Here is a 26,435-nt window from a genome sequence, read left to right as displayed (position 1 = left end):
AGTGTTAAAACACCAATAGAGATTCTATGTACATTTTTTGAAAATCTTCAATCGTGGTTCTTATTCAAAATAATATACACAGTCAGTAAAAATGGTCTATAAAATGTAATTTATTCCATGTTACATTGGGCATTGACATTTTCACAAGGCCTTTGGAGATTATGATAAAATGACTAACAATTATAGTGGTCCAAATCTCACTGAAAATCCCCTTATATTTGCACAAACTTGCAAAGAAATAATATGCCTTAAAAAAAAATATTGGGCCCAATCCAATGATTTCCCATTCCAGTGTATTCAAAGTCATGTATGTAACTTAATCATTTACAAGCATATTCCAAACTTCAGCAGAAATGTTCTGTAACAGTTGAGAAGTGATCAGCATGACATGGATAGGTGAAGGATTCATTTCTTTCTTAAAAAAGGTGAAGATTCACGATTTCCAAAATCACAAGGAACTTTAAAAAAAAAACTTGATTGTATTTTAAATGTTTTCAGTCTTATATTTTCACAAAGTAACTAGTTTACACAAGGCCAGTCTTCCTGCAGAATAAAGAGGTGTACAAGGACTATTTTACTTCAGCTATGTCAGTTTTCAATTAATGACAATTGTAAATCAAGGAACGTGAAAGAGTACTTAATGCACGAGTCTAATTTTGAAGAACTAGAAATTGGGAAATTTGGAAAGTGGTTTGACAATGGGAAGCAAGCAAAAAAGGGATATTGGAGTAAAACTGAATTACGTTCTAATGCAGCAATTTTTTATTAATATGCTCACAATACAAACATTGCAAGTATTTAAAATATTAAAACAATCTGTCCTCTATTTTTGAGGTTACTCACGTTATAAAGTTAAAACTATATACTCTTCTACAGCAGTAATTGCATACCAGAAAGGCAGACAACCATCAACACAAATCAAGGGATGGACTTCTTTTAAAGCAATGGTGTGTATATAAAGACAAATTATGGGACTTTCCATACATAGATAATAAGTACAGTACTGACAAATTTTGTTACTATAGGAATTTTTGAGTGTATTAAGGAATGGAGATGTGTAAAAAGTTTGGAGAATTGTGCCTTGAGTACAACTAATTTTCTCCAGGCTCAGCTGCAACAGGTTCACTCTCATCAGTTGCACTCTCAGATGACCATAACTAGAAACAGAGGGGAAAATCGTTACTCGATCTCATACGTAAATATTAGAAATTCTCAAAAAAAACTTTAAGTATTATAATGAATAACATCCAAATATGACCACCTATAGAATGCTTTCGCTCAAAGTTTAATAACTAAGTATTAAAAACATACAATTCCTCATTGTACATAGCAAAATTATTTGCAGGCATCTCTAATGAGTGGTTCCTCTTAATGGAGACACTTCCCATAATTTAATCTGAAGAACCTGTATGACAATAGGTACTTGAATTTCATATAACCTATATTTTATGCATTGAGACTACTAAATCCCAATTAGCTTATTTAGAGCTCAATTTTGCCTTTAAGAAAAAAATACTCAAATAGTTTTGTTCAAAGACAAGAGTGGTACAGCACAGAAAGAGGCCTTTCAAGTCATAGAATCCTCAATCACTATCAACCACTTAATTGTGCTAATCCTATATTAGTCAGTTTTTACTCCCACATCTCACTGACTTCCACCTAAACATTACAGGCACTTTACAGTGGCCATTGAACCTACAAGCATACATCTTTGGAATGTGGGATCAAACCCATAGAGTCACAAGGAGGACATGCAAACTCCATACACAACATTCAAGATTAGGATGAATTTCAGGTTTCTGACACTACTAGTTGAGCCATGAGGCCTGCTTCAACTCTGAATTAATGCCTCTCTGGATTTCTCTACCATTAACTCTCATCATTACATCTCAAAGGGCTGCTTTTTACCCTTCAACAATTAGTTTCTAATTAACTAGATACCAGTTAATTCTCAAATACTACTAATCTTTGAACACTACCATCACTGGAGTCCCCTTCTCAGACAATACCCTGATCTCATCAACTTTATCCTTCAGTATTTGCCACCTACCTATTAATATTTTTGAATCATTGCCACCAATCATCTACCCTTTTACATCCCTCCATTTCCTTCCACAGGCCTTAAAATTACACCCATCCTTTGTGATTCTCTTCCCCTTTTGAGAGAACCGACTATGCCACCATCATCTCCTTTTGAACAGCAATTTCCTATAATAGACTTACTCCAATCTAAACAAAGCCCGAGCTTCTGAAACAATATAGCCTCTCGTCTCTCTCTTCATCCTTTCTCTTGGGATGCTCTGGATTGAAGATCACTATTTTTGACCCAATTCTTTCCCTTCTTCACATATTGCTATGTATGCACCAACAGTTCTCAGTTATCCTCTAAACCATACTTCATGGACATGTGTTCTTGGACAAGACTTCACTTCCATCATCCCTACACCAGAGAAACTAAAGCTATGCTCCAATACAAGCCAGCAATTGTAAATTCCTCCTTACCCACTTCCTCAGGTTCAACTAGGCAGCAGGTGACATCAAACAACCTCTTAGTAAGATGAGCTCTCCTTTGCTCATAATGCTCAATTTCACTTCCATGGTATCACTCCTTCCAATCTTCTAGTGGAGGCCTTCTACGTCTTCTTTCAATGTTTGGCTACTCTTCCACGTGTTCCCTTCACTCATGGCCCCATTCTCATGCTCTCCCTGACATGCTAACATTTTATTATTTACTGAGATACAGCATGCAATAGGTCCTTCTGGCCCTTCAAGCCGTGCTGTCCAGCAATCCTCTAATTTCATCCTAGCCTGTGCAGTCACGGGAGGTACGTACAGCTCCTCACAGACAGCGGGGGAAATGAAGCCAGATCGACTGGATTGTACAGTGTTGTGCTAATCACTATCCTACCATGCCACCCCACCACCCCAGATCTCACCCCTTGCCCGCCCGCTGAAGTTTACAAAAATTTGAAAAAGGAAGCCTGAGAAGAGTCTATTTTTCAAAAATTTGTTTCCATCATTATGGAAACCCTTCCCCTCCCCATTATAGAATGCAAGAAATAGTAGTAGTCATTCAGCCCCTTATGCTTACTCCCTCATTCAATGAAATCATGTCTGACCTTCTACCTCAACATCACTGGATCAATCCCATGTCACCTGGTTCCCTTAACATTTAGAAATCTAATGGATTTTGTCTTGGCTTCATCAGAGACAGAGCCTCCACAGCTCTCTTGGATAGTGAATTTTAAGGATTTAGCAGCCTCTGTGGTGACAGATAATAATGACATCATTGTTGCTTCAGCAAAGTTTTATAAAATGCATTGGTAAGTTATCTATACAATGCATCAGAACATTTCAAGGATGACTACTCATTATTTCATGGCACAAAAAACTCAAGTGAAAACTTGTTATAAGTGTACAACTTTAATTCAATACTGAAAAGTACAGGGAAAAGTCTGAAGTAACTTACTGTAAGATTGTCTCTAAGCAACTGCATTATAAGGGTACTGTCTTTGTAGTTATCATCTTGAAGAATATCCAGCTCTTTGATAGCCTGGTCAAATGCCTAGTAAATAGATCAGAATTTGGAAATCAGAAAGACAATATCAGACAGGTGCTGTTGTGCTGAATCCCCACAACCCAGGAAGGAATACAAACAATCTGATACTACCAGAACAGGGCAAATCTGAAACCCATGAAAGGACTATTATTTTGGCAAGCTTAGTATCTACCCAGTAGAGCAAAAAAAATGTTATTGAAGGTCCGTTACCTTGCAGAAATACTCATGGTTGAACATTTCAAAATATATCTGGCTTTATTATCTAATAAATGATACACAATGATTATTCAACAAAATCAATAGCAATTGCTAAGAATAACAAAAAAAGGGCACCCTATCCAAAAATTGTGATGCTAGAGCCATATCTCATCTTCAGGACAGAAACTAGCACTGTTGTTTGAATAGGAAATCTCAGACATTTAAAGTGCAGTGTATTTTCATCCCTAGAAGACCTTCAGGTCCCTTGCAACTTTCCACAAATCTCTCATGCCAGTTCTCTGTAGTCCATTATGTCCATTCCATAAGAGTAGCTATTTGAGACTTGCTTGGATAGAAAGCACAGCAATCCCAAATTATCTTTGAGGATTTGGCTCCAATATAGCTGTTTAGTCAACCAGATGAGAAGACATAGTAAGGGATTACTAAGATTTTCTGATTTATTTTTAGATAATTGTTTCATATCTTTTGAACAATTATCCAACAAATATAACTTGCCGAGATTTCATTTTTTTAGATATTTACAGATTAGACATTTTTTAATTCTGTACTCTCTACGTTTCCAAATTTTGTGCCCTCAGATACTTTGGAGAGTTTATTTGAATTAGACCCTTTTCAAAAAGGGCTTATTTCAAAACTTTATAATATAATTATGAAGATACGTTCAGAGCCTCTTTATAAGACTAAACAGGATTGGGAAAGAGAGCTTAGTTTTAGTACTTCTAGTGAGAATTGGGATAGAATTCTTCAATTAGTTAATACATCATCGTTATGTGCCAAACATTCACTAATACAATTTAAGGTCGTACATAGGGCCCATATGTCCAAGGATAAATTAGCTCTTTTTTACTCTCATATAAGTCCTATTTGTGATAGATGTCATTCTGAAATTGCGTCTTTAACTCACATGTTTTGGTCGTGTTCATTTTTGGAGAAATATTGGAAAGATATTTTTGATATTATTTCTGCAGTTTTGAATATTGATTTACAACCTCATCCTATTACCGCAATTTTTGGTTTACCAATGTTAGATTCACTGCATTTATCTTCTTCAGCCCGTCGAATGATTGCATTTCTAACTCTGATGGCTAGAAGATCTATATTGTTGAATTGGAAAGAAATTGATCCTCCCACTGTATTTAATTGGTTCTCTCAAACTATGTTATGTTTAAATTTAGAAAAAATTAGAAGTGGTACTTTTGAGACTTCTATTAAATTTGAAAAGTTATGGAGACCATTTATTCAACATTTTCATATGATGTAATATGACCCTGTGCCAAGTTCATTTGATTTCCCAGCTTTCAGCTTATGTATTTTGAGAGGACCGGAAGTGACTGCATTGATGAATACTTATTTTTGTGAGATATTATAAACAGCCCGCTTTTTTTTCCCTTCTCTTTTGTTTTTTTTCTTTTATATTACTTATTAGTTATAGTTATTAGATTAGATTAGCTAGTTCTGCATTATATAAATTTTTTTTTGTTTTTTTTTCTTTCTTTTTTCTGTTTTTTTATATTATACATTATGAAATATTTAGATTTACTATGTCCATACATATATCTTATGGCTTATGTCTTGGTAAACTCATTTATATTGTAACTATTATGTATGTTTTTTTTCATATGTAATGGAATGTGTATGTTGGTAATTTCTTTATCAATATATCATCTGTATTCTGTCCATATTACTAATATTAATAAAAAGATTTAGAAAGAAAGAAAAGAGAAGACATACTTTAACCAATCATATTAATGAATACCCATCCAAAATGTAGGAAGTTCTAAAGCACATTTTAAATTGAGCTTATTTATTTTCTTATGAACTAAAGCATTCTGCTAAATCTTATAGAGAACACCAAATTAAGAGCAGAATCATGTATTAATACTTGAAGCACCAAAATTTTACAAAGACAAACCCGGTTACAAAGTGTGCAAATGGAATTCAACTCTGCAAAGTGGTTCATTTTGATAAGTGGATTAATTTTCTTGGAACATAAACCTTAAGTAGAGTAGAAGGATAATGAATTAATTTTTAGGACAAATGCAGAAGAGATTTACAAGAACAGAGTACAGGAAACAGAATCTTGTGAAGACCGAGTGGGTTTCAATATCAGTAGGTTGAGGGAAAAGAAAGAGACCAAACAGAAGTGAGATGTCTTTTCTTTCTCAAAATGGAAACAAAAGGGCATAGATTAAAGACAAAAAAATGTTACATTATATTTTAATATGGACATACAAGCTAACATTTCAAAATTTCCAAAATGCAGGAGTGCTATCGACATAGGATAATAACTGTCTGTAGGAAGACACAGATGAACAGAATAGTTAAACAAGTTAATACAGAATACTGTGACATAACATTTTGGCGCAGAATGAAAAATATAGATTAAAAGCATAGGTCTAAAGCATATGCAGGAATTGAGAGACCTGGGTTTACAGGAGCATAAATCATAAAAAAGAGGCAGAGTTTCATGTAAGGACATGGAAGCTAGAGTGTGCAAAAGACTGGTTCCAAGTAGTAGAGATTTCAGCCACAGTGTTAGTTGAAATCAGCCACGGCTGTTTTTGGAGCAAAGGTTGAGAAAAGATATGATTAATTCTTCAAATGTTATTGGAGACAAGAAAATTGCTAGATGAGCATTGCAAGCAATACTGAATGCAGAAGCATATTGAACTGGGTTGCTTTAGTCAGAGGACTATCATCATCTTAATAATTAAGATGTTTAGCAAGATCAGTAATCATGTCTAAAGACTTTGACAAACCGTCATGAAATAGCCCATTAGAATACCTCTTGCCCACAGGCCATGGCGTCAGACAGGAGAATCCCCCACATCCATTATTACCATAAAATTAAATCAACACCAATTAATTCCATTTCATGGAATTAAGAAATAAACATATCCTTGTATTTATACCCTTGGATATGCACACCAAGTAGGCCCAATTTCCAGTTTTACTGATGACTTTCTCAACTACGGTAAAGCTTGAAAACTCTTCCCTCACCCCATTTATGTACATCAGGGATCGATACTTAAACCTTCAGCCTATCTATAACTTACTTAATAAGAGAAACCAAACTGATTGATTTACAAAAACATTTTCAAAATTTGCAAATTACCCAAATTCTACCAAACAGCTAGGAAAGTAGTAAGGCAAATTCTCCCATCTGGATCTCCATCTGTTAAACATATCGATCAGATTACTCTGAACTGCCCGTAGCAAAATATTTTAATTAAAATTTCCTGTGGATTTCTTCCTGTTAATGATGGACACTTTGACATCAATTCTGTACCTCAGCAACACCTTGATGCCTTTAGAGAAGGAAAGCAAGCCCAGAGATATTTTTTAAAAACATAACTGTATACATGAATATGCCAGAACAAGTTTAAAATTTATTCCAGTTACATCTTCAAACTTGGAAAGGATATAACTTACATCTTTTGCCAACTTGCAGGCGCTTTCTGGACAGTTGAGAATTTCATAGTAAAACACAGAAAAATTAAGAGCAAGACCCAAACGGATTGGATGTGTTGACGGCAGACCTTCCTTACTGATTTCAAACGCTGCTTGATATGCCCCTTGCGAGTTTTGTATTGTTTCTACAAAAATATTGAGATTCATAAATTGAAACCTAGTTTGCCTTCGAAACTCTATCCATCATCAATTCAGCAATGTTAGAACTGCTAATTCAATTAATTTCAAAATTACAGTCAACATATTAAAAGTCTATACAAGACATTTTTAAGGCAGTGCAATATCAGAACTCCAGCATTCTAATTCTAAATATAAAAGTATTTGTTTTCTTCAACTGGAATCCCTTCAGTTCATTAAAATTCATAAATGTCAGGTTTATGGAATAATTTCATAGCAGATGAGAAACAGCTTTGAACCACTTTTTTGCATTTTAGATGAGAACAAGAGGCTGCCTTATGACAAACTTGCACATTAATCATTTGTTCAAATTTGTTTTTTTTTAAATGACAGATCTTCAGGTTTAAGGACCAAAAAAAATTAATTTACGTTGTCGGTCATCTCCAGAAGCAACTTCGGCGAGGTACCGAAAGTAATCACCCTTCATTTTCAGGTAGAAGACTTTGCTCTCTGAGCAGCTGGTATTGGGAATTAAGTAATTATCCAACAGCCCCTAGAGGGAGAGAAGAAAAATATCAGTCAACCCTCAAGCAAGTCCAATGCAGAAGAAGAATAAATTTCAGAAGTGCTACAACACTACAACTATACATGATATCAACATTCAATTTGCATGCATTCAGGTGGAGTTGGAAGGAAAGTAAAAATGCTACTCCAGAAACAGTTCTTTATATTTGTCATGAATTTACACAACTCTGCCTCAAAGATATTCAGTGTCTTTTCCACCACGGAGTTTGAAAGACACTCAATCCTCAGGGGAAAAAAAAGCTGCAGCACATTTATCTTAAGTGACGATTTTTGTTTGGTTTCAAAGTGTCCTTTAGTTCTAGGTTCTCACATTACCAAATTCTGTTTCCATGTCCACACTAAGACACTCAGAAGCTTCTATATTTCACTCTTCTGCACTCCAGCTTAGTCTGTCCAACCTATTCCTGTAACACAACAATTCATGCCAGTATCAGGTGAGTAAACTTAACCACTTCAAATGCATATATATCCTTCCTTAAGGAAACCAATACAATACTCTTACTCCAGATACGATCTGACCAAAATATACTTCAGCTCCCTTCTCAAGTATGGAAGCACATCTTAGCAAAAATTATCAGGGTCACTCAAAGCAAAAATAGAAAGTGTATCCAATTATTCTGCTCTCACAAAATATCATCTCATCTTTAGCCCCTTTACCCCATCCTCAATCACCAAAACAACTCCAAGCAAAATCAATGATGGAATTGTAGCATTTAGCTTTGGACAAGCTACCAATTCTGTCATTTAACAAACTGCCCATCTTCAAAATGTCCAAGAAATGCCATCCCAGTTGACAACAACTTTTGCAAATATGGCATGTATCCAGGACATCCCCTCTTCTCAATACTACCATCAGGTGAAGGTACAGGAGACTGAAGACCTATGGTCAACATTTTAAGAAAAGCTTCTTCCCCCTTTGCCATCCAATTTCTGAAAAGTCCATGTATGCTATCTCACTATTTTTTTTCACTCTTTTTCTGCAATTTATAGTCATTTTTATGACATGCACTGTATTGCTAAAACAAAACAACAAATTTCTCAACAGCCATGGTAACTTGTTACGAATTGCTGCCTGGCAGATCCATTCATTACTTATATGATCACTTTACTCTTTTAAATCTAAACTCTTGTCTACTTGGAGTGTACTTTTTTGGTAGCTTTTACACTTAATGCTGCATTGTTATTATTTTACCTGTTTCTAGCCCAATGCATAGTGTAATAATCTGATCTGTATAAACAGCATACAGGACAAGATTTTCACTGTCTTCATACACATTACAATAATAAACCAATACCCATACTAAACTTGCTGTGGTTGCTTTGGATCAGATTATTCCAAGACTCAGAAACAGAAAACAGGCATAATACAGGCCTTTCAGCCCACAATGCGGTGCCAAACATTTCTTCAGAAATTACCTAAGATTATCTATAGTCCTCTATTTTCTCTAAGTTCCCTGTACCTACCCAAGAGCCTCTTAAAAGACCCTATTGTATCCACCCCCACCACTGTTGCCGGCAGCCAATTCCACAAACTCACTATGCTCTGTGTAAAAAAAACTCACCCCTGACACCTCCTCTGCACCTACTTCCCAGCACTTTAAACCTGTGTCCTATTGTGCTAGCCATTTCAGCCTTGGGAAAAAGCCTCTGACTATCCACACGATCAATGCCTCTCAGCATCTTATACACCTCTATCAGGTCACCTCTCATCCTCCATCACTTTGAGAAAAGGCTGAGTTCAATCAACCTATTCTCATAAGGCATGCTCCCCATCCAGGCAACATCCTTGTAAATCTCCTCTGCACCCTTTCTATAGTTTCCACATCCTTCCTGTAGTGAGATGACCAGAACTGAGCACAATACTCCAAGTGGGGAGTGAGCAGGGTCCTAGACAGCAGTAGCATTACCTCTTGGCTCTTGAACTCAATCCCATGACTGATGAAAGTCAAAGCACCGTTTGCCTTCTTAACCACACGGTCAACCTGCGCAGCAGCTTTGAGTGTCCTTTGAACACGGACCTAAGATTCCTCTGATCCTCCACACCGCCAAGAGTCTTACCATTAATATTATATTCTGCCATCATATTTGACCTACCAAAATGAACCACCTCACACTTATCTGGGTTGAACTCCATCTGCCACTTCTCAGCCCAGTTTTGCATCCTATCAATGTCCTGCTGTAACCTCTGACAGCCCTCCATACTATCCACAACACCTCCAACCTTTGTGTCATCAGCAAATTTACTAAACCATCCCTCCACTTCCTCATCCAGGTCATTTATAAGAATCACAAAGGGGTCCCAGAACAGATCTGAGGCACACCGCTGGTCACCAACCTCCATGCAAAAAAATGACCCATCTACAACCACTCTTTGCCTTCTGTGGGCAAGCCAATTCTGGATCCACAGAGCAAGGTCCCCTTGGATCCCAAGCCTCCTTACCTTCTCAATAAGCCTTGCATTGGCTACCTTATCAAATGCCTTGCTAAAATCCATATACATCTACTGCTCTACCTTCATCAATGTGTTTAGTCACATCCTCAAAAAATTCAATCATGCTTATAAGGCACAACCTGCCTTTGACAAAGCCATGCTGACTATTCCTAATCATAAAAGCTCTCCAAATTCTGCCTCTCAGGATCTTCTCTATCAACTTACCAACCGCTGACGTAAGACTCACTGGTCTATAATTTCCTGGACCATCTCTACTCCCTTTCTTGAATAGGGAAACAACATCTGCAAACCTCCAATCCACCGGAACTTCTCCCAACCCCATTGATGATCATTGCCAGAGGCTCAGGAATCTCCTCCTTCGCCTCCCACAGTATCCTGTGGTATATCTCGTTCAGTCCCAGTGACTTATCCAACTCTATGCTTTCCAAAGGCTCCAGCACATCGTCTTTCTTAATATCTACATTCTCAAGCTTTTCAGTATGCTGTAAGCCTTCCTCATAATCACCATGGTCCTTTTCTGTAGTGAATACTGCAGCAAAGTACTCATTAAGTACCTCTGCTATCTCCTCTGGTTCCATACACACCTTTCCACTGTCACGCCTGATTAGTCCTATTCCTATCTTATCCTCCTGCTCTTCACATACTTGTAGAATGTCTTGGGATTTTCCTTAATCCTGCTCGCCAAGACCTTCTCATGGCCCCTCCTGGCTCTCCTAATTTCATTCCTGCCTATCCCCTCCCACGCCCCTTGATCTTTCCTCTGATTGGTTTTTCACCTGGCACCTTCCACCCTCCCTCCTCCTTCAGTCCTGACAAAGGGTCTCAGCCCGAAACGTAGACTGCTCATTTCAATGGATGCTGCCCGACCTGCTGAGTTCATCCAGTTTGTTTGTACGTGTTGATTTGACCACAGCATCTGCAGTGTACTTTGTTTACTAATTTCATTCTTAATCACCTTCCTGCTAGCCTTATAATCTTCTAGATCTCTATCATAAACTAATTTTTTGAACCTTAGTAAGCTTTTCTTTTCTTCTTGACTAGACTTTCAACAGCCTTTGTACACCATGGTTCCTGTATCCTACCATCCTTTCCCTGTGTCATTGGAACATACCTGTGCAGAACACCACACAAATATCCCCTGAACATTTGCCACATTTCTGCCGTACATTTCCGCCGTACATTTCCCTGAGAACATCTATTCCCAATTTATGCTTCCAAGTTCCTGCCTGATAGCTTCATATTTTCACTTACTCCAAGTAAACGCTTTCCTAGGTTGTCTGCTCCTATCCCTCTCCAAAACAATGGTAAAGGAGATAGAATTGTGATCACCATCTCCAAAATGCTCTCGCATTGAGAGACCTGATCTGACCAGGTTCATTTCCCAATACCAGATCAAGTACAGCCTCCCCTCTTGTAGGCTTGTGTACGTATTGTTTCAGGAAACCTTCCTGAACATATCTGACAAACTCCACCCCATCTAAACCCCTTGTTCTAGGAATTAAAATCTCCCACTACGACAATCCTGTTACTATTACACCTTTCCAGAATCTGTCTCCCTATCTGCTCCTCGATGTCCCTGTTACTAATGGGTGATCTATAAAAAACACCCAGTAGAGTTATTAACCCCTTGGTGTTCCTAACTTCCACCCACAGACTCAGTAGACAATCCCTCCATGAAACTTCCTCCTTTTCTTCAGCCATGACACTAGCTCTGATTAACACTGCCAGGCCTCCACCGCTTTTCCCTCTCTCCCTGTCCTTTCTGAAACATCTGAAGCCTGCCACTCTTGAGTAGCCATTCCTGCCCCTAAGCCATCCAAGTCTCTGTAATGGTCACAACATTATAGGTCTAAATATTGATCCACGCTCTAAGATTAACCGCTTTGTTCATGATACTCCTTGCATTAAAATAGACATCTCAAACCATCAGTCTGAACACATCCCTTCTCTATCACCTGCCTATCCTCCCTCTCGCACTGTCTCCAAGTTTCTCTATTTGTGAACCAACTGTGCCCCTTCCTCCAGCTCTTCAGTTCGGTTTCCAACCCCCAGCAATTCTAGTATAAACTCTCCCCAACAGCCTTAGCAAACCTCCCTGCCAAGATATTGGTGCCCCTCAGATTCAAGTGCAACCCAACCTTTTTGAACAGGTCACGCCTGCACCAAAAGAGGTCCCAAATGATCCAGAAATCTGAATCCCTGCCCCCTGCTCTAATCCCTCAGCCATGCATTTATCTTCCACCTGACTCTATTCTTATACTCACTGTTACATGGCACAGGAAATAATCCTGATATTACTGCCTTTGAGGTCCTGCTTCTCAGCTTCTTTCCTAACTGTTTTCAGGACCTCCTCCCTTTTCCTATGTCGTTGGTACCAATATGTACCACGACCTCTGGCTGTTCACCTTCCCACATCAGGATATCGTAGATGTGATCAGAAACATCCTGGACCCGGCATCTTGGATGGCAAACTAGCATGAGTGTTTCTTTCCTGCGTCCACAGAATCGCCTATCTGCCCCCCTAACTATAGAGTCCCTTATCACTGATGCACCATCAATAACTCACTCTGAGACGTAAGGCGAGATATCGGCTTTTATTGACTGAAGAAGGAACCAGCAGTGAGTGACCATCATATTACATCCTGGAGAATGAGGCAGAGGATCAGACCTCGATCGCCTTTATACAGGGGCCTGTGGGAGGAGCCACAGGAGCAGTCAGAAGGGGGCGTGTCCAGACAGGCACATAGTTCACCACAATCACTGCTGCCATCCTTCCTTTCCCTCGCCTTCTGAGCCACAGGGACAATCTCTGTGCCAGAGGCATGGCCACCGTTGCTTCCCCCAGGTAGTTACCCCACTCCACTTCCCTCTCCTGTCTATTACCTACTTATCTATCTTCCAAGGCCCTGGTGTGACTACTTGCTATAGCTCCTCTTTATCACCTCCTTACTTTCCCTGACCAGATGAAGGTCATCAAGCTGCATCTCCAGTTCCTTAAGCTGGTGCAGATGTGGCCATCCGGGAGGCTGGGAATCCCGGACATCCCACATCTGACACCCAGTACAGAACACCGGACTCACAGACATACTTCCTATTCACAAGTAACTTACCTCGCCTCAACCCATTGAGCCAAAGCCCTCCTACTCTGACTCCCTCTACTCCGACACCCTCTCTATAAAGCTGACTTCTTTTTAAACTCTTCCCACCAGTCTAACTCGCTGACATCCACATGCTTGCACAGTCGTTGCTAGATCTGTGTTCAGCCTTCTATATTTGTTTACTCTTCTATAGTGTACAACTGGCCCTCCTTATCCGCAAGGGATTCGTTCCGAGACCCCCTGCGGATGCTTAAGTCGGTGGTCTTTAGGACCCAGCGGAACCCCAGACCTTATTTAACCTGTCTCAGTGCGGTGGACATTAAGACCCACGCAGCTCTGGATCCGCAGTGTTTCTGTTCACAAAAATAATCACGATCACGATTGAAAATAAAGTGGAAGTAATAAAGCGAACGGAAAGTGGTGAAACGCCATCGGTATTTGGAAAAGCATTAGGCTACGTCGGTCAATGATCTGAATAGTTTTAAAGGATAAAGTGAGAATAATGGTGAGAATAAAGTGAGTCAAGGTCCTGTCCCGATAAAAGCTACAATTATTACTAAGCAACGCAGTGGCTTAATTATTAAAATACATACGTTTAAGTATTTTATATGCATAGAAAGGTAAAATACATACTCTATACTAAGACAAGCATTTGACTAACTGATGCTAAATAATACCGGATGTACTTGTTCTGATTTCAAATCCGACTTAAAGACGGACTCAGGAACAGAACGCGTTCATAACCCGAGGACGGCTTGTACTTTTAAATCATCTCTAGATTACTTATAGTACCTAACACAATGTAAATGCTATGTAAATAGCTGTTATACTGTATTGTTCAGGGAATAATGACAAGAAAAAAAGTCTGTACATGCTCAAACAACAAGTGCTGGAGAGCGAACTTCCAGGTTTTCCCAATCCGCGGTTGGTTGAATCCGTGCATGCGGAACCTACGGATAAGGAGGGTCGACTGTTCTCAATCTTTGTTGGGTTCTGGTTCTACTGTACCTCAAAAATACAATTCTTAGCCTCATTTTTACATCTTTTGACCATTTTCTCCATTTCAGGCTGTGTGCAATCCACTATTTCTCCATATTATATCCTTCCTTTCTAAATCTTTTTATTAATATTAGTAATATGGACAGAATACAGATGATATATTGATAAAGAAATTACCAACATACACATTCCATTACATGTGAAAAAAAAACATACAGAATAGTTACAATATAAATGAGTTTACCAAGACATAAGCCATAAGATATATGTATGGACATAGTAAATCTAAATATTTCATAATGTATAATATAAAAAAAACAGAAAAAAGAAAGAAAAAAAAAACAAAAAAAAATTTATATAATGCAGAACTAGCTAATCTAATCTAATAACTGTAACTAATAAGTAATATAAAAGAAAAAAAAACAAAAAAAAGAGAAGGAAAAAAAAAGGCGGGCTGTTTATAATATCTCACAAAAATAAGTATTAATCAATGCCGTCACTTCCGGTCCTCTCAAAATACATAAGCTAAAAGCTGGGAAATCAAATGAACTTGGCACAGGGTCATATTACATCATATGAAAACGTTGAATAAATGGTCTCCATAACTTTTCAAATTTAATAGAAGTCTCAAAAGTACCACTTCTAATTTTTTCTAAATTTAAACATAACATAGTTTGAGAGAACCAATTAAATACAGTGGGAGGATCAATTTCTTTCCAATTCAACAATATAGATCGTTCAGAGCCTCTTTATAAGACTAAACAGGATTGGGAAAGAGCTTAATTTTAGTATTTCTAGTGAGAATTGGGATAGAATTCTTCAATTAGTTAATACATCATCGTTATGTGCCAAACATTCACTAATACAATTTAAGGTCGTACATAGGGCCCACATGTCCAAGGATAAATTAGCTCATTTTTACTCTCATATAAGTCCTATTTGTGATAGATGTCATTCTGAAATTGCGTCTTTAACTCATATGTTTTGGTCTTGTTCATTTTTGGAGAAATATTGGAAAGATATTTTTGATATTATTTCTGCGGTTTTGAATATCGATTTACAACCTCATCCTATTACCGCAATTTTTGGTTTACCAATGTTAGACTCACTGCATTTATCTTCTTCAGCCCGTCGAATGATTGCATTTCTAACTCTGATGGCTAGAAGATCTATATTATATCCTTCCAGTGATCCATCATTACCAACTATGCTTTCAGAAGACTCCTGGACTCTTTCACATTTCAAATACACATCAGAAGGTTCAATTCTTGTACCAGATTAGAGCAGCTACCTCATTTTATTTGATCATGCTTCCACGATACTTTGGAATGCGTTTCCACAAAACAAAACTTTTAAAAATTCTGTAAAAGTTATTTTCTTTAGTCTATAGAAATTCATAGGAAAAGATTGCACTGTTTGATCATGATTAACAACTTAAAAGTTGTGGGATTTGTTCTTTAATGAAATATCATGCACCTTAATCCTATTATGTAGATCTTTGAGCCACTGAACAGCTAGAATAGATAACTCTTGCCAAAAATGCATTATTGATAATTTCCTCTCCTCAAGCCTACCTTAGACGCAGCAGCCACAAGCTTCTGATGTCTCTTAAATCGAAGACATGCTAAAGGATCCCAAATTAACCCAGCAAGAACAAAATTCTGTTTATCATCTATAGGCAAGCCGATCCCATTTTCCTAAACTTTGTTCTAACCTCCTGTATTTTACTCACCTCACATTTCCAGCCATGTTTTAGCAGTAGGTCCTGAACTTAAAATCATTGCAGTTCATTTATTCATTGCACCTTATGTTTATTGAATTCCAGAACACAGTGAAATACTCTCTCACTGCTCCCCTTCTGTGATCTCTGCTGCTCTCCGACTCTTTGACCACGAGCTCTTTACTTCATGCCTCCCTCTCCCAGTTTCACCTATCACCTTGTGTTTCTCTCTTCCCTCCACCTTCTGAATCTGCTCATCTTTTCCTTTCCTGCAGTCCTGCCGAAGGATTTCAGCCCAAAATGTCAACTGTACTTTTTCTCTCTCTCTCCAATTGATGCCTTCTGGCCTGCTGAGTTCCTCCGGCATTTTATGTGTGTTGCCTACACAATTTCTAGTCAGACTGAAACTGTCCTTTATAGATCTATTTCAAACTAATACTGCCTTTAAACTTATGTTCATCCACCATTTATCAATAATCCCATTTTACACATATAAATTTCTAAATCCATATCTAGGAAAAAAAGGACTATGAGACCAAACTTGTAGGTTTACAAAAGTCACAAGAGTGAAAATAGGCCATTTTTGAAAAGCTACTTTGAAAGAATATCAGGTCAGTTTACTCCAGAGACTGGTGATAAGCCATTAGCAGCAAGATGCCTCCGTAAAACTTGAAAGGAAAACAAAAACAGGAAATGGTAACTTCATCTAAAAAAAATAGGGGTTGGTACTTGACAGCACAATTTCTGATGCAACAGGGAGGTCTCAAATTAAGCAAACCTATGCAAAACCTACAAATACCTTGGAGAGCTCAGAAATTAAGTAATTAAGCTGCACACAAAAAAAACATAAAAGGCAGGTGTTATCTGAAGTTTATCAACTTATACAGAACACTAAGAATGAGCTCACAGCTATATATTGAAGTGTATGCTGCCATAATACCAAATACAAGCTGTTATAACAAAACTCAACAAAGCCAGGTAAAAGAGCTTTATATACTGTATTTAGGAGTTAATTATTCTCCCATCTAAATTTGACAGACTGAAGTGCTTGAACATGCAAACAAGAAATCTTTTGCCTATTCAACAATTTTACTTGCAGAAGATCAGGTAAGAATCAGATTTATTATCACTGACAGAAGACATGAAATTTGTTGTTTTGCAGTAACAGTACAGTGCTAAGACAAAAAAAACTATAAATTACAAAACAAATGGTGCAAATAAAAGAGGCAATGTTCATGGACCATTTTGATATGTAATGGCAGATGGGAAGTAGCTGATTGTGAATCAGTGAGTGGGTCATCAGGCTCCTGTACTACAATGAAATAGGAGTAACGAAAACAGGGCCTGTCCCTGTTGGGACACAAGTTTAAAATGTACAGACCCAGGAAGGGCAAGACTAAAATTTGACAAGCTCTATAGCTTGGACTACGCACAACTGAAATTCTCAACTTTAAACATGTAATATTTCTAGTACTTTCAACATGTTTTGAGAGCTATAAAATAGTTGGCAATAAACACCACTGGAGATACCATAGTTGGATGCAAGCCACAAATGGAATTAGTTATAAGTGGTAAGTGTAAAGGATTTCAGTGCCAAGAGAGGGCAGTGACGAACATTCATTGCACAGATGAACTGAATAAATTGTAGGAAAGAAATGAGTGTTTTTCAGATAAAGATAGGACTACACACCAGTTCTGTTCATAATCAGATATAATCAACAAGCTCCAAAACCTGGGCCTTGGTACCTTCCTCTGCAACTGGATCCTTGACTTCCTCACCAGAAACCAGTCTGTGCAGATCAGAAATAACTTCTCCTGACTGATAATCAACACTGGTGCACCTCAGGGATCCAGACTCAGCCCACTCTTCTACTCTACCAATGACTGTGTGGCTAGGCATAGCTCAAATGCTACCTATAAATTTGCAGCTGGCAATTATTGTTGGGATAATTTCAGATTGTGACAAGATGGTGTACAGGAGCAAGAGAAATCAGCTGGTTGAATGGTGTCACAACAACAACCTTGCACTCAACATCAGTAAGACCAAGGAATTCACCGTTGGCTTCACGAAGGGGAAGTTGAGGAAACACACACTAGTCCTCATTAGGAGATCAGCAGTGGAAAGGGTGAGCAGTTATAAACTTCCTGATTGTCAACATCTCTAAAGATCTATCCTGCGCCCAACATATTAATGCAAATATAAAGATGCCTTGACAGTGGCTATACTTGAGTAGACTTGGTATGTTAGCAAACACTTACAAATTTCTACAGCTGTACCATGGAGAACATTCTAAGATCTGGTATGGAGGGACCACTGAACAGGATCAGAAAGAGTTGCACAAAGTTGTAAACTAAGCCAACTCCATTATAGGCATTAGCCATTCCAGCAGAGGATACCTTTAAAAGGCTCAAGAAGGCGGCATCATTGTGTACTCAGTCCACTGCTGTTCACTCTGCTGACCCATGACTGTGCTGCAACACACAGCTCAAACCACATCATCAAGTTCGCCGATGACACGACCGTGGTGGGTCTCATCAGCAAGAATGACGAGTCAGCTTACAGAGAGGAGGTGCAGCGGCTAACAGACTGGCTCAGAGCCAGCAAACTGTCTCTGAATGTGAACAAAAGAGATGGTTGTTGACTTCAGCGACCACTCCCCACTGAACATCGACGGCTCCTAGGTAGAGATCGTTAAGAGCACCAAATTTCTTGGGGTTCACCTGGAGGAGAATCTCACCTGGTCCCTCAACACCAGCACCATAGCAAAGGGAGCCCAGCAGCTTCTCTACTTTCTGTGAAGGCTGAGGAAAGTCCATCTCCCACTCCCCATCTTCATCACATTCTACAGGGGTTCTATTGAGAGTATCCTGAGCAGCTGCATCACTGCCTGGTTCGGAAATTGCACCATATCAGATCGCAAGACCCTGCAGCGGATAGTGAGGTCAGCTGAGAAGATCCTCGGGGTCTCTCTTCCCGCCATTACAGACATTTACACTACACGCTGCATCCACAAAGGAAACAGCATCATGAAGGACCCCATACACCCCTCATACAATCTCCTCGCCCTCCTGCCATCTGGGAAAAGACTCTGAAGCATTTGGGTTCTCAAGACCAGACTATGCAACAGTTTCTTCCCCCAAGCTATCAGATTCCTCAATACCCAGAGCCTGGACTGACGCCTTACTGCCCTATTGTCCTGTTTATTATTTATTATAATGGCTGCATTGTTTTGTGCACTTTATGCAGTCCTGGGTAGGTCTGTAGTCTAGTGTAGTTTTTTTTTTACCTAGTTCAGTCCAGTTTTTGTACTGTGTCATGTAACACCATGGTCCTGAAAAAACATAGTCTCATTTTTACTATGTACTGTACCAGCAGTTATGGTCGAAATGGCAATGAAAGTGACTTGACTTGATCATTAAGGACCCCATCATCCAGGATGTGTTCTCTTCTCATTGCTACCATCAATGAGGAGATACAGGAGCCAAAGGGACACAATGTAAATATAATTTCTTATTGTAATTTACAGTTTTTTATGTATAGCAATGTACTGCTGCCACAAAACAAATTTCACGACTTACACCAGTGATATTAAACTTGATCTTGACTCTTTAAGTCACTATATTAGTGAACAACTTAACTCAAATCTACCCCCCCAACCTTCCCCTTCCTTAGCATTAATGTATTTTTTTTTAATGATTACTCAACTCAAAATTCGGAATCATCAGTCTGCAAATTGAACATGACTAAAGCAATGAGATTAAATATTAGATACAACATTGTTCAGGCTACAACATTGGGAAATATTAAATTAAAAAGCCAAAAATGAAAATAACATTTGAAAACTGAGTTTAACATGAATACCAGTCAAATTGGGTTTCACTTAGATCAACCAACTCATATTTGCAAAAAAATGCACCATTCTTCCACTCTTATAAATTGTAAATGCATTTCTAAATGCTAAGTTTCTGGTACAATGCAGTTTCTGCTTGAAAAGAATGTTAAACATTATACAGTATAAATCACAAGAAAAATTAGGCATAATCAAAGAATGCAAAAGTAATACCCTGTGGTATGTGAATCAAAAAGTTGTAAAGAAATTTTAAAATGACTATATCAGGTACAAATTGTTTGAGATTTTGACTTTCCCAAATGAAAAAAACATAGTAGTTTAATTCTTTGATCTAAACATACAATACTTTTGATTCAAAAAAACAAAATTGAGCTCTGCATTTAAGGGGGCTGACAAGGCATATAGAAAGGCAGCTTATTTATTTATTTTGAGAGAGAAACAGGCCGTTTTAGCCAAGAAGCAGCATCACCCAGCAACCCATCTATTTAACAATAGCCTAATTTACAATGATCAATTAACCTAATAACAGGCACACCTTTGGAACATAGGAAGAAACTAACCGGTTCATGGGAAAGACATACAAATAGCATTGGAATTGAACTCTGAACTCTGATGCCCCAAGCTTCAAGTTATATTTATTTAGTGGCATATAGCACAGAATAGACGATTCCAGCCCTTTGAGCCTAGCTACCCAGCAACCCCTGATTTAAACCTAGCCTAATCATGGGACAACTTACAATAATCAATCAACCTACAAATCTGTAAGCCTTTGGACTGTGGGAGGAAACCGGAGCACCCAGAGGAAACCCAAACAGTCGCAGGGAGAACGTACAAATTCCTTACAGATAGTGGCAGTAATGGTGTCATGGTAACTGCTATGCTACCATGGCGTCCCGTGTTCTGTGTAAAGATTATAATTTGCAGTGAAGAAAAAGGGAAGGGAGGCAGCATGAAACTATTGTCTCAGTTTGAGTTTGTCTCAGGCCATTTACAACTGTAACGAGAAGGAATTTCCTTAAAGTTCTCTTCAGACCTTCAGAATTTTCTACTTCATTGCACTAAGTCAAGTTGTCAAGTACTATAAGACATACTATAAGATATAGGAGCAGAATTAGGCAATTAGGAACTCTGGACCCTGGATACCATGGAAACAGAGTAGAAGAAAGAAGAAAGCCCTCAACTCCAAGTGGAGTCATTGGGATGCCGTCGTAATGGCAATCTTTTGCCGTTTTTCTTATTTTTACGAGACCAAGTTGCCAGCTCAACTCTCAGCCCAGCACGGATGGAAAGCATGCAAGGGGGCCGGCTGGATTCAAACTCGGGAGCCCTTGCTCCGAAGTCCAGCGCCGATGCCACTACGCCACCAGCCGGCCATGGAAACACAGTAGCTATGTAGGAAAAAGTGAAGTGTGACAAGCTGGTGGTTAAGTACATAATAAACCCGAATGTTAGAACAAAGAGGCCATACCACTTATATCTACTTACTATATTATTAAGAGATGTTAAATAACCATACAAAAGTACCTAATGAAATTGAGCACATTTGAGTTCCATAATAGTAATTAAAACTTCTGGAGAAAAAAAAACACTGACTATGACAATAACATTATCTTGAACAAACTTCCAATCCTGCAGTAGAAATTAACTTTGCAGTGTTAATACACTAGGGAAATAAGGAAAGGTAGTAGAGGATAACAGTTTTGCTCAGTGGCCTCTTTAACATGAACAAAAAATTAAATCAGCTTTGCTGAACAGTGCCAGAAGTAACAGTTCTTCCGCACAACATGGATTAGCAACTGAAAGAATAATACTTTATTCACATCAACAATGCATTAAAAGCTATGTCAGTACTTGCGTTAATTTAAAGATTCTCTAGGGTCTGCAGAACTTCCCACATTGGTGCACATCCAATTTTCAAAATGTCAACATCAAGCACAAAAATTCCATAAACTTTTTCAAAATATAAACATTCTGCTGTATGCTTGAAGATATACGTTGTTCACCCTGCACCCATCCCAAAACTCCACCATTTAAATATGGTAGTGCCTTCTCAACTTATTGCCCTCAAATCAAACTCTTCAAAGTTGTAAATACTTCTATCTGGGCATTGCCTCAGTACAAGATTTTGAATGAAAAACATCCATTTTGTTTCTTGCCATTTCCCCAATGTAAGGTAGCAATCTAGATTAAGCTCCAGTAATTTTAAGCCTTACAATTCTATTTAGATTCATTAACTCTTGGTTGTTCTAGATTATAAAATCTAGAATCCAAAATCTAGAAACCAAACTATATCACTGTACTTTAATCCAATAGCTTCAGCCCAGAGAATATTCTGAATTATTTTTCAAAACTGCAGCTCTTTACAAACATTGGTGCCGATCTCCATCTGCCAGTGTTTCTATTCCCTCATCTCACTGGAATTCACTTGCTATAGCTTCCAACCTTCTAAAGGATTAACTTTATCCCCTAACTTGTATCCATTTTGATTTATAACTTACTCCTAAACCCAAATTATTTACATCTATAGTAAACACCAAAGGGAATTAATTGAACAGAATGGCAGCTAAAATGCTCTATTTCTATCTGACTCCCTAAACTTCTAGCTTCCCTTAAATTGTCTCATTTTGTTGCTCTTCCTGCATATGTCCTGCAACACTCTTCTCTACCCACCTACATACCTTTTACCTCAATTTTTAATATTCATGTTGCCCATTTTCACCTGTAGTTCACCAAATCTAGATGATTTCATACTTAAATTCTTAAATTAATTTACTGTGACAACCCCTTTAATATTATAATCCTGCAAATCTTACCCATCAACTTTATTCTTTTATTACCCTCTTAAAATAGAGACCTTTCAGAGACCTAATTTTGACCTAATCAGAATCTAATTTTGCAGATTAACCCATCACTATATAGCTGAAATGTGGTGGTTGATTACTTAGCCACCCAGAAGAAACCCACACAGAGATGGCACAAATTCCACACAGACAACACTGAAATGAAGTTGTGAGATTGCAAGTAAATCAAAATGATAAGAATGAGCTCTATACCTATTTGGAAATAAAACAAACTCTATGTTGACCACACTCCAGACATTTGGCATAAAACTATATCCAATGAAGCCTCCAAAACATCAGGATCCTAGGATACAACATAACAGACTCTGGCACAATTTAACTCACCAACTAACTGCATTTTAATTAGTTATCCACCCATCTCAGAATCACATCTGAATATTCATCTCTAGTTTAACCATTGAAAAAACAATGTAGTCAATTTGACCTTCCAGCTACTTTCCAACTGCTTATAACACTTAATATGCCTAATTTGTCCACATTAAAAATGTGCATCCTATCCATGTGCCCAGAAATGCAAAATGACAGCAGTATAAATGAAAAAGGTATTTAAAGTCTAACTGCAGGACAAAGGTCAGATTCAGTAACTCAGTTAGGAAGCTGGTAGTAAAGAGACAAAATTGGGGCAAGAGCCATTTAATATTGCATTTCTACCCAGTTGGTTTCAAGCCAGGTTTTCATCGAGACATGATTTAATTACATTAATGACCAATTCCATCTGTTCTACAATACATCTGACTAAAGGAAGCTGTCACTACATAAAATGAATAGAGGTATGGCTGACAATGAGAAGTACTTTATAAAATAAAAAGCAGGAAGAAGCTACAAAGCCAATTTCCAAAACCGTCTTGTTTAAATTGACTGATCACAGAAGCATGAGTTTGTGCTAATGTACAAATTGCTTGAAAATCCATCTAGAATGGATTATTTTCATGAAATAAAAGAATAGAAAATTCATTCAGAATTGCTTGACAATAACCAAAAGAAGAGAGTTAAGGCTGTATATATTGTCAAACACTCAGAAACATAATTAAAAGAGCCACATAATTAAAAAAAGCAACAGATTTCATACAACCATATTCAATTTTTCTTAAATGCATCAAAATAGACCTGTATAAAATCTTCAGCCTAGGGCTGATGCCACTGCATAATCATTAGGAGAAAAACAGATTTCAATCCAGGGAAGTAACAAGCAATGCACGTTTTATCATTTCTTTTGTGATTTTGCACCTTCCTCAAGGCATTTTGCTCAATTCACATACAATTTCAATATTTCTAGTTTAAAACAAAATTCCTCAAAAACTTCTTTAAAAATATCTGTAATTAAAATTAAATTAAATTAAATCAGGCAGACTTATTATGATAAACCTCAAAAGTGCGATGTTGGCTGCAACATCATGTTGTGAAGAAGCTGATCTGATGTATATGATTCATACCAACCCACCCCACCCAGCCTGCACACCTGAATTCAACTTGGAACCGTGACATGACAATATGACTGCCATGAACTTATTTGACATATTATTGAACTGCAGCAGCCTGATAGGATAATGTGGCAGTTTTAAGTGATATCTGTAGTAAGTGGAGGGGAGCAGTACAGAAAAAAAACATTTTTTTATTATTTTAAATTTTCAATTTTAAAACCTCATGTTTGAAATGGGAGTCAGTTTCCATCACGCTAAAGCAACCGCGTTTCAAACGTCGTCACTGTTGCCTTATTTATACATCAAACATCTTAAAATGAACTTTCAGCCTACATTTTTTTTAAACAGACATCCATCTAAGGTAAGATACAAGATTAAATAGGATAACTACCTGTATTTTTCACAACACTATCAACGCCCAAACAAGCAAAAATAAAATTCGCCAATTCAGAGAAAATATACCCATTTCAAACGGTGCTTATGTAGCAATACAGTAACAAGGAAACAGTTTTACAACGCTGTCTATAAAACTGCAAGAGCAACTTTCTGCTGAATGTTGCAACTTTAGTTAGTTAACAGAAAATGTAAACATTTTAATGCAGGAATGGCTTACTCTGGTAATGATCAGCTACAGCTAAAGGCAGCATTCTAATTCATAATTAATCTTTGAAAACGTCACCCCTCGAATGGTTACAATATTACATACCGACTGCGTATAGCTTTGAATTAATCAAGCGTATCACAAACAGTAGTGGGAAAAAAAACGAAGAGCTGCATAAAATCTTTTCCCTCTTCACGTGTATGTAAGCACACTAACCTAGAAAACCAATATTCAATAGCGTAACTCAAACAGAGCCGTCTTAATCCTGTTTCAGATTTCTTTGTTATATTAAGTACTTCACGGAAGTTGACCGAAGATTGCACATAAACGCACTTAATGCATTTTTGCTTCTTTGGAGAGAAGTTTATTTACAATGGTTTCAAAGCTAGTGGAACCTCTAATCGAGACTCACCCCCCTCCCTTCCTTTGTACACCGCTTACCAAGACGTCGCCGCATATTTCACGGAGCTCTTCTTCTACTTTTTCCCGGTAGCTTTTAATCAGCTGTAGCTTCTTCTCTTCTTTCTCGTTCTTCTGCTCCATACTGGAGATAACCCTCCACGCCGAGCGGCGGGCGCCCACCACGTTCTTGTAGGCGACCGACAGCAGGTTCCTCTCTTCGATGCTGAGCCCGGAGCCCTGCTCGGTCACCGCTTTCATCGCAGCAGCCATATCGTCGTACCTCTCGGCCTGCTCGGCCAGCTTGGCTCTTTGCACCTGCTCGGCATTCTCGGGATTGCTGTTGGTCTGATCAACCTGCTTGGCATCGTCGGGGTTGCTGTTGGTCTGCTCAGCTGGTTTCTCTTGCTTGACCTGCTCAGTGTTCTCCATGCTTCTGTCGGCCGGCCTCTCCTTAAGTTCTGTTGCTGTGCCTTCGGTACACCGAGGGCTGAACTTCTCCTGCTCACTCCGCCTTTCAGCTAAAAGGTATGCAATCTGTTGAGAGACGGAGAGAAAAAAGGAAATTTATTCTAAGACACAACCAATGTACCCAAAAGAGTTTGATAGGTGGGCAAAGAGCGGGAGAGTGAGTGCATTGGTGAGGGGGTGTTCTTATCCGTTTGTTTTCCCCCTCCGAAATCGATCTCGGGGTAGAGTAGCGTGGATCTAATTTGTGCAAAGTACAAAAAAAGGAAACATGGCGGATTTTTATTAAAATCCAAGAAATCTTCAAAATTAACCCAAAACTCCAAGACTGCAGACAATTCCAAAATTATTTTTAAATTTAAAATATCGAACACTCTTCTATTATTTTATAAATTAGTTCCCCACTCCCCTTTATTTTTGCCTCCTTCCGAAAGAGAAGAGCGATTATCGCAAGAGATTCCCTGAAAACAAACCTGGTTCAACCTTCTGGCTCCTCAAATGGATCAACTTGGGCCAGCGGAAGACCGGAGGTGGAGGCGGGCCCACCCACCCGGTTTGACGGACGCGGAAAGCCACGCCTCTCCATTGCTTCAGTATGACGGACAAGTTGCTCT

The 26,435-nt window shown here is 38.3% G+C and overlaps 1 protein-coding gene across 1 annotated transcript; it reads right to left on the bottom strand.

Annotated features, from left to right (window-relative positions):
* Positions 1-92: 92 nt before the first annotated feature.
* ywhaqa (tyrosine 3-monooxygenase/tryptophan 5-monooxygenase activation protein, theta polypeptide a) lies at positions 93-26,435 on the bottom strand. The gene is made up of 6 exons (XM_059981906.1): positions 26,295-26,435; positions 25,396-25,890; positions 7,796-7,919; positions 7,211-7,374; positions 3,470-3,565; positions 93-1,157 (listed from the first exon to the last, which is right to left on the bottom strand). Exons 2-6 carry the CDS (start codon positions 25,783-25,785, stop codon positions 1,092-1,094), a joined length of 840 nt encoding a protein of 279 aa, XP_059837889.1. The 5' UTR covers positions 25,786-25,890; positions 26,295-26,435; the 3' UTR covers positions 93-1,091.

This window comes from Hypanus sabinus, chromosome 10, assembly GCF_030144855.1.
Source record: "Hypanus sabinus isolate sHypSab1 chromosome 10, sHypSab1.hap1, whole genome shotgun sequence".
Taxonomy (NCBI): domain Eukaryota; kingdom Metazoa; phylum Chordata; class Chondrichthyes; order Myliobatiformes; family Dasyatidae; genus Hypanus; species Hypanus sabinus.
The sequence above is the reverse complement of the archived record's forward strand: the minus strand, read 5'-3'. Positions and strand labels throughout refer to the sequence as shown.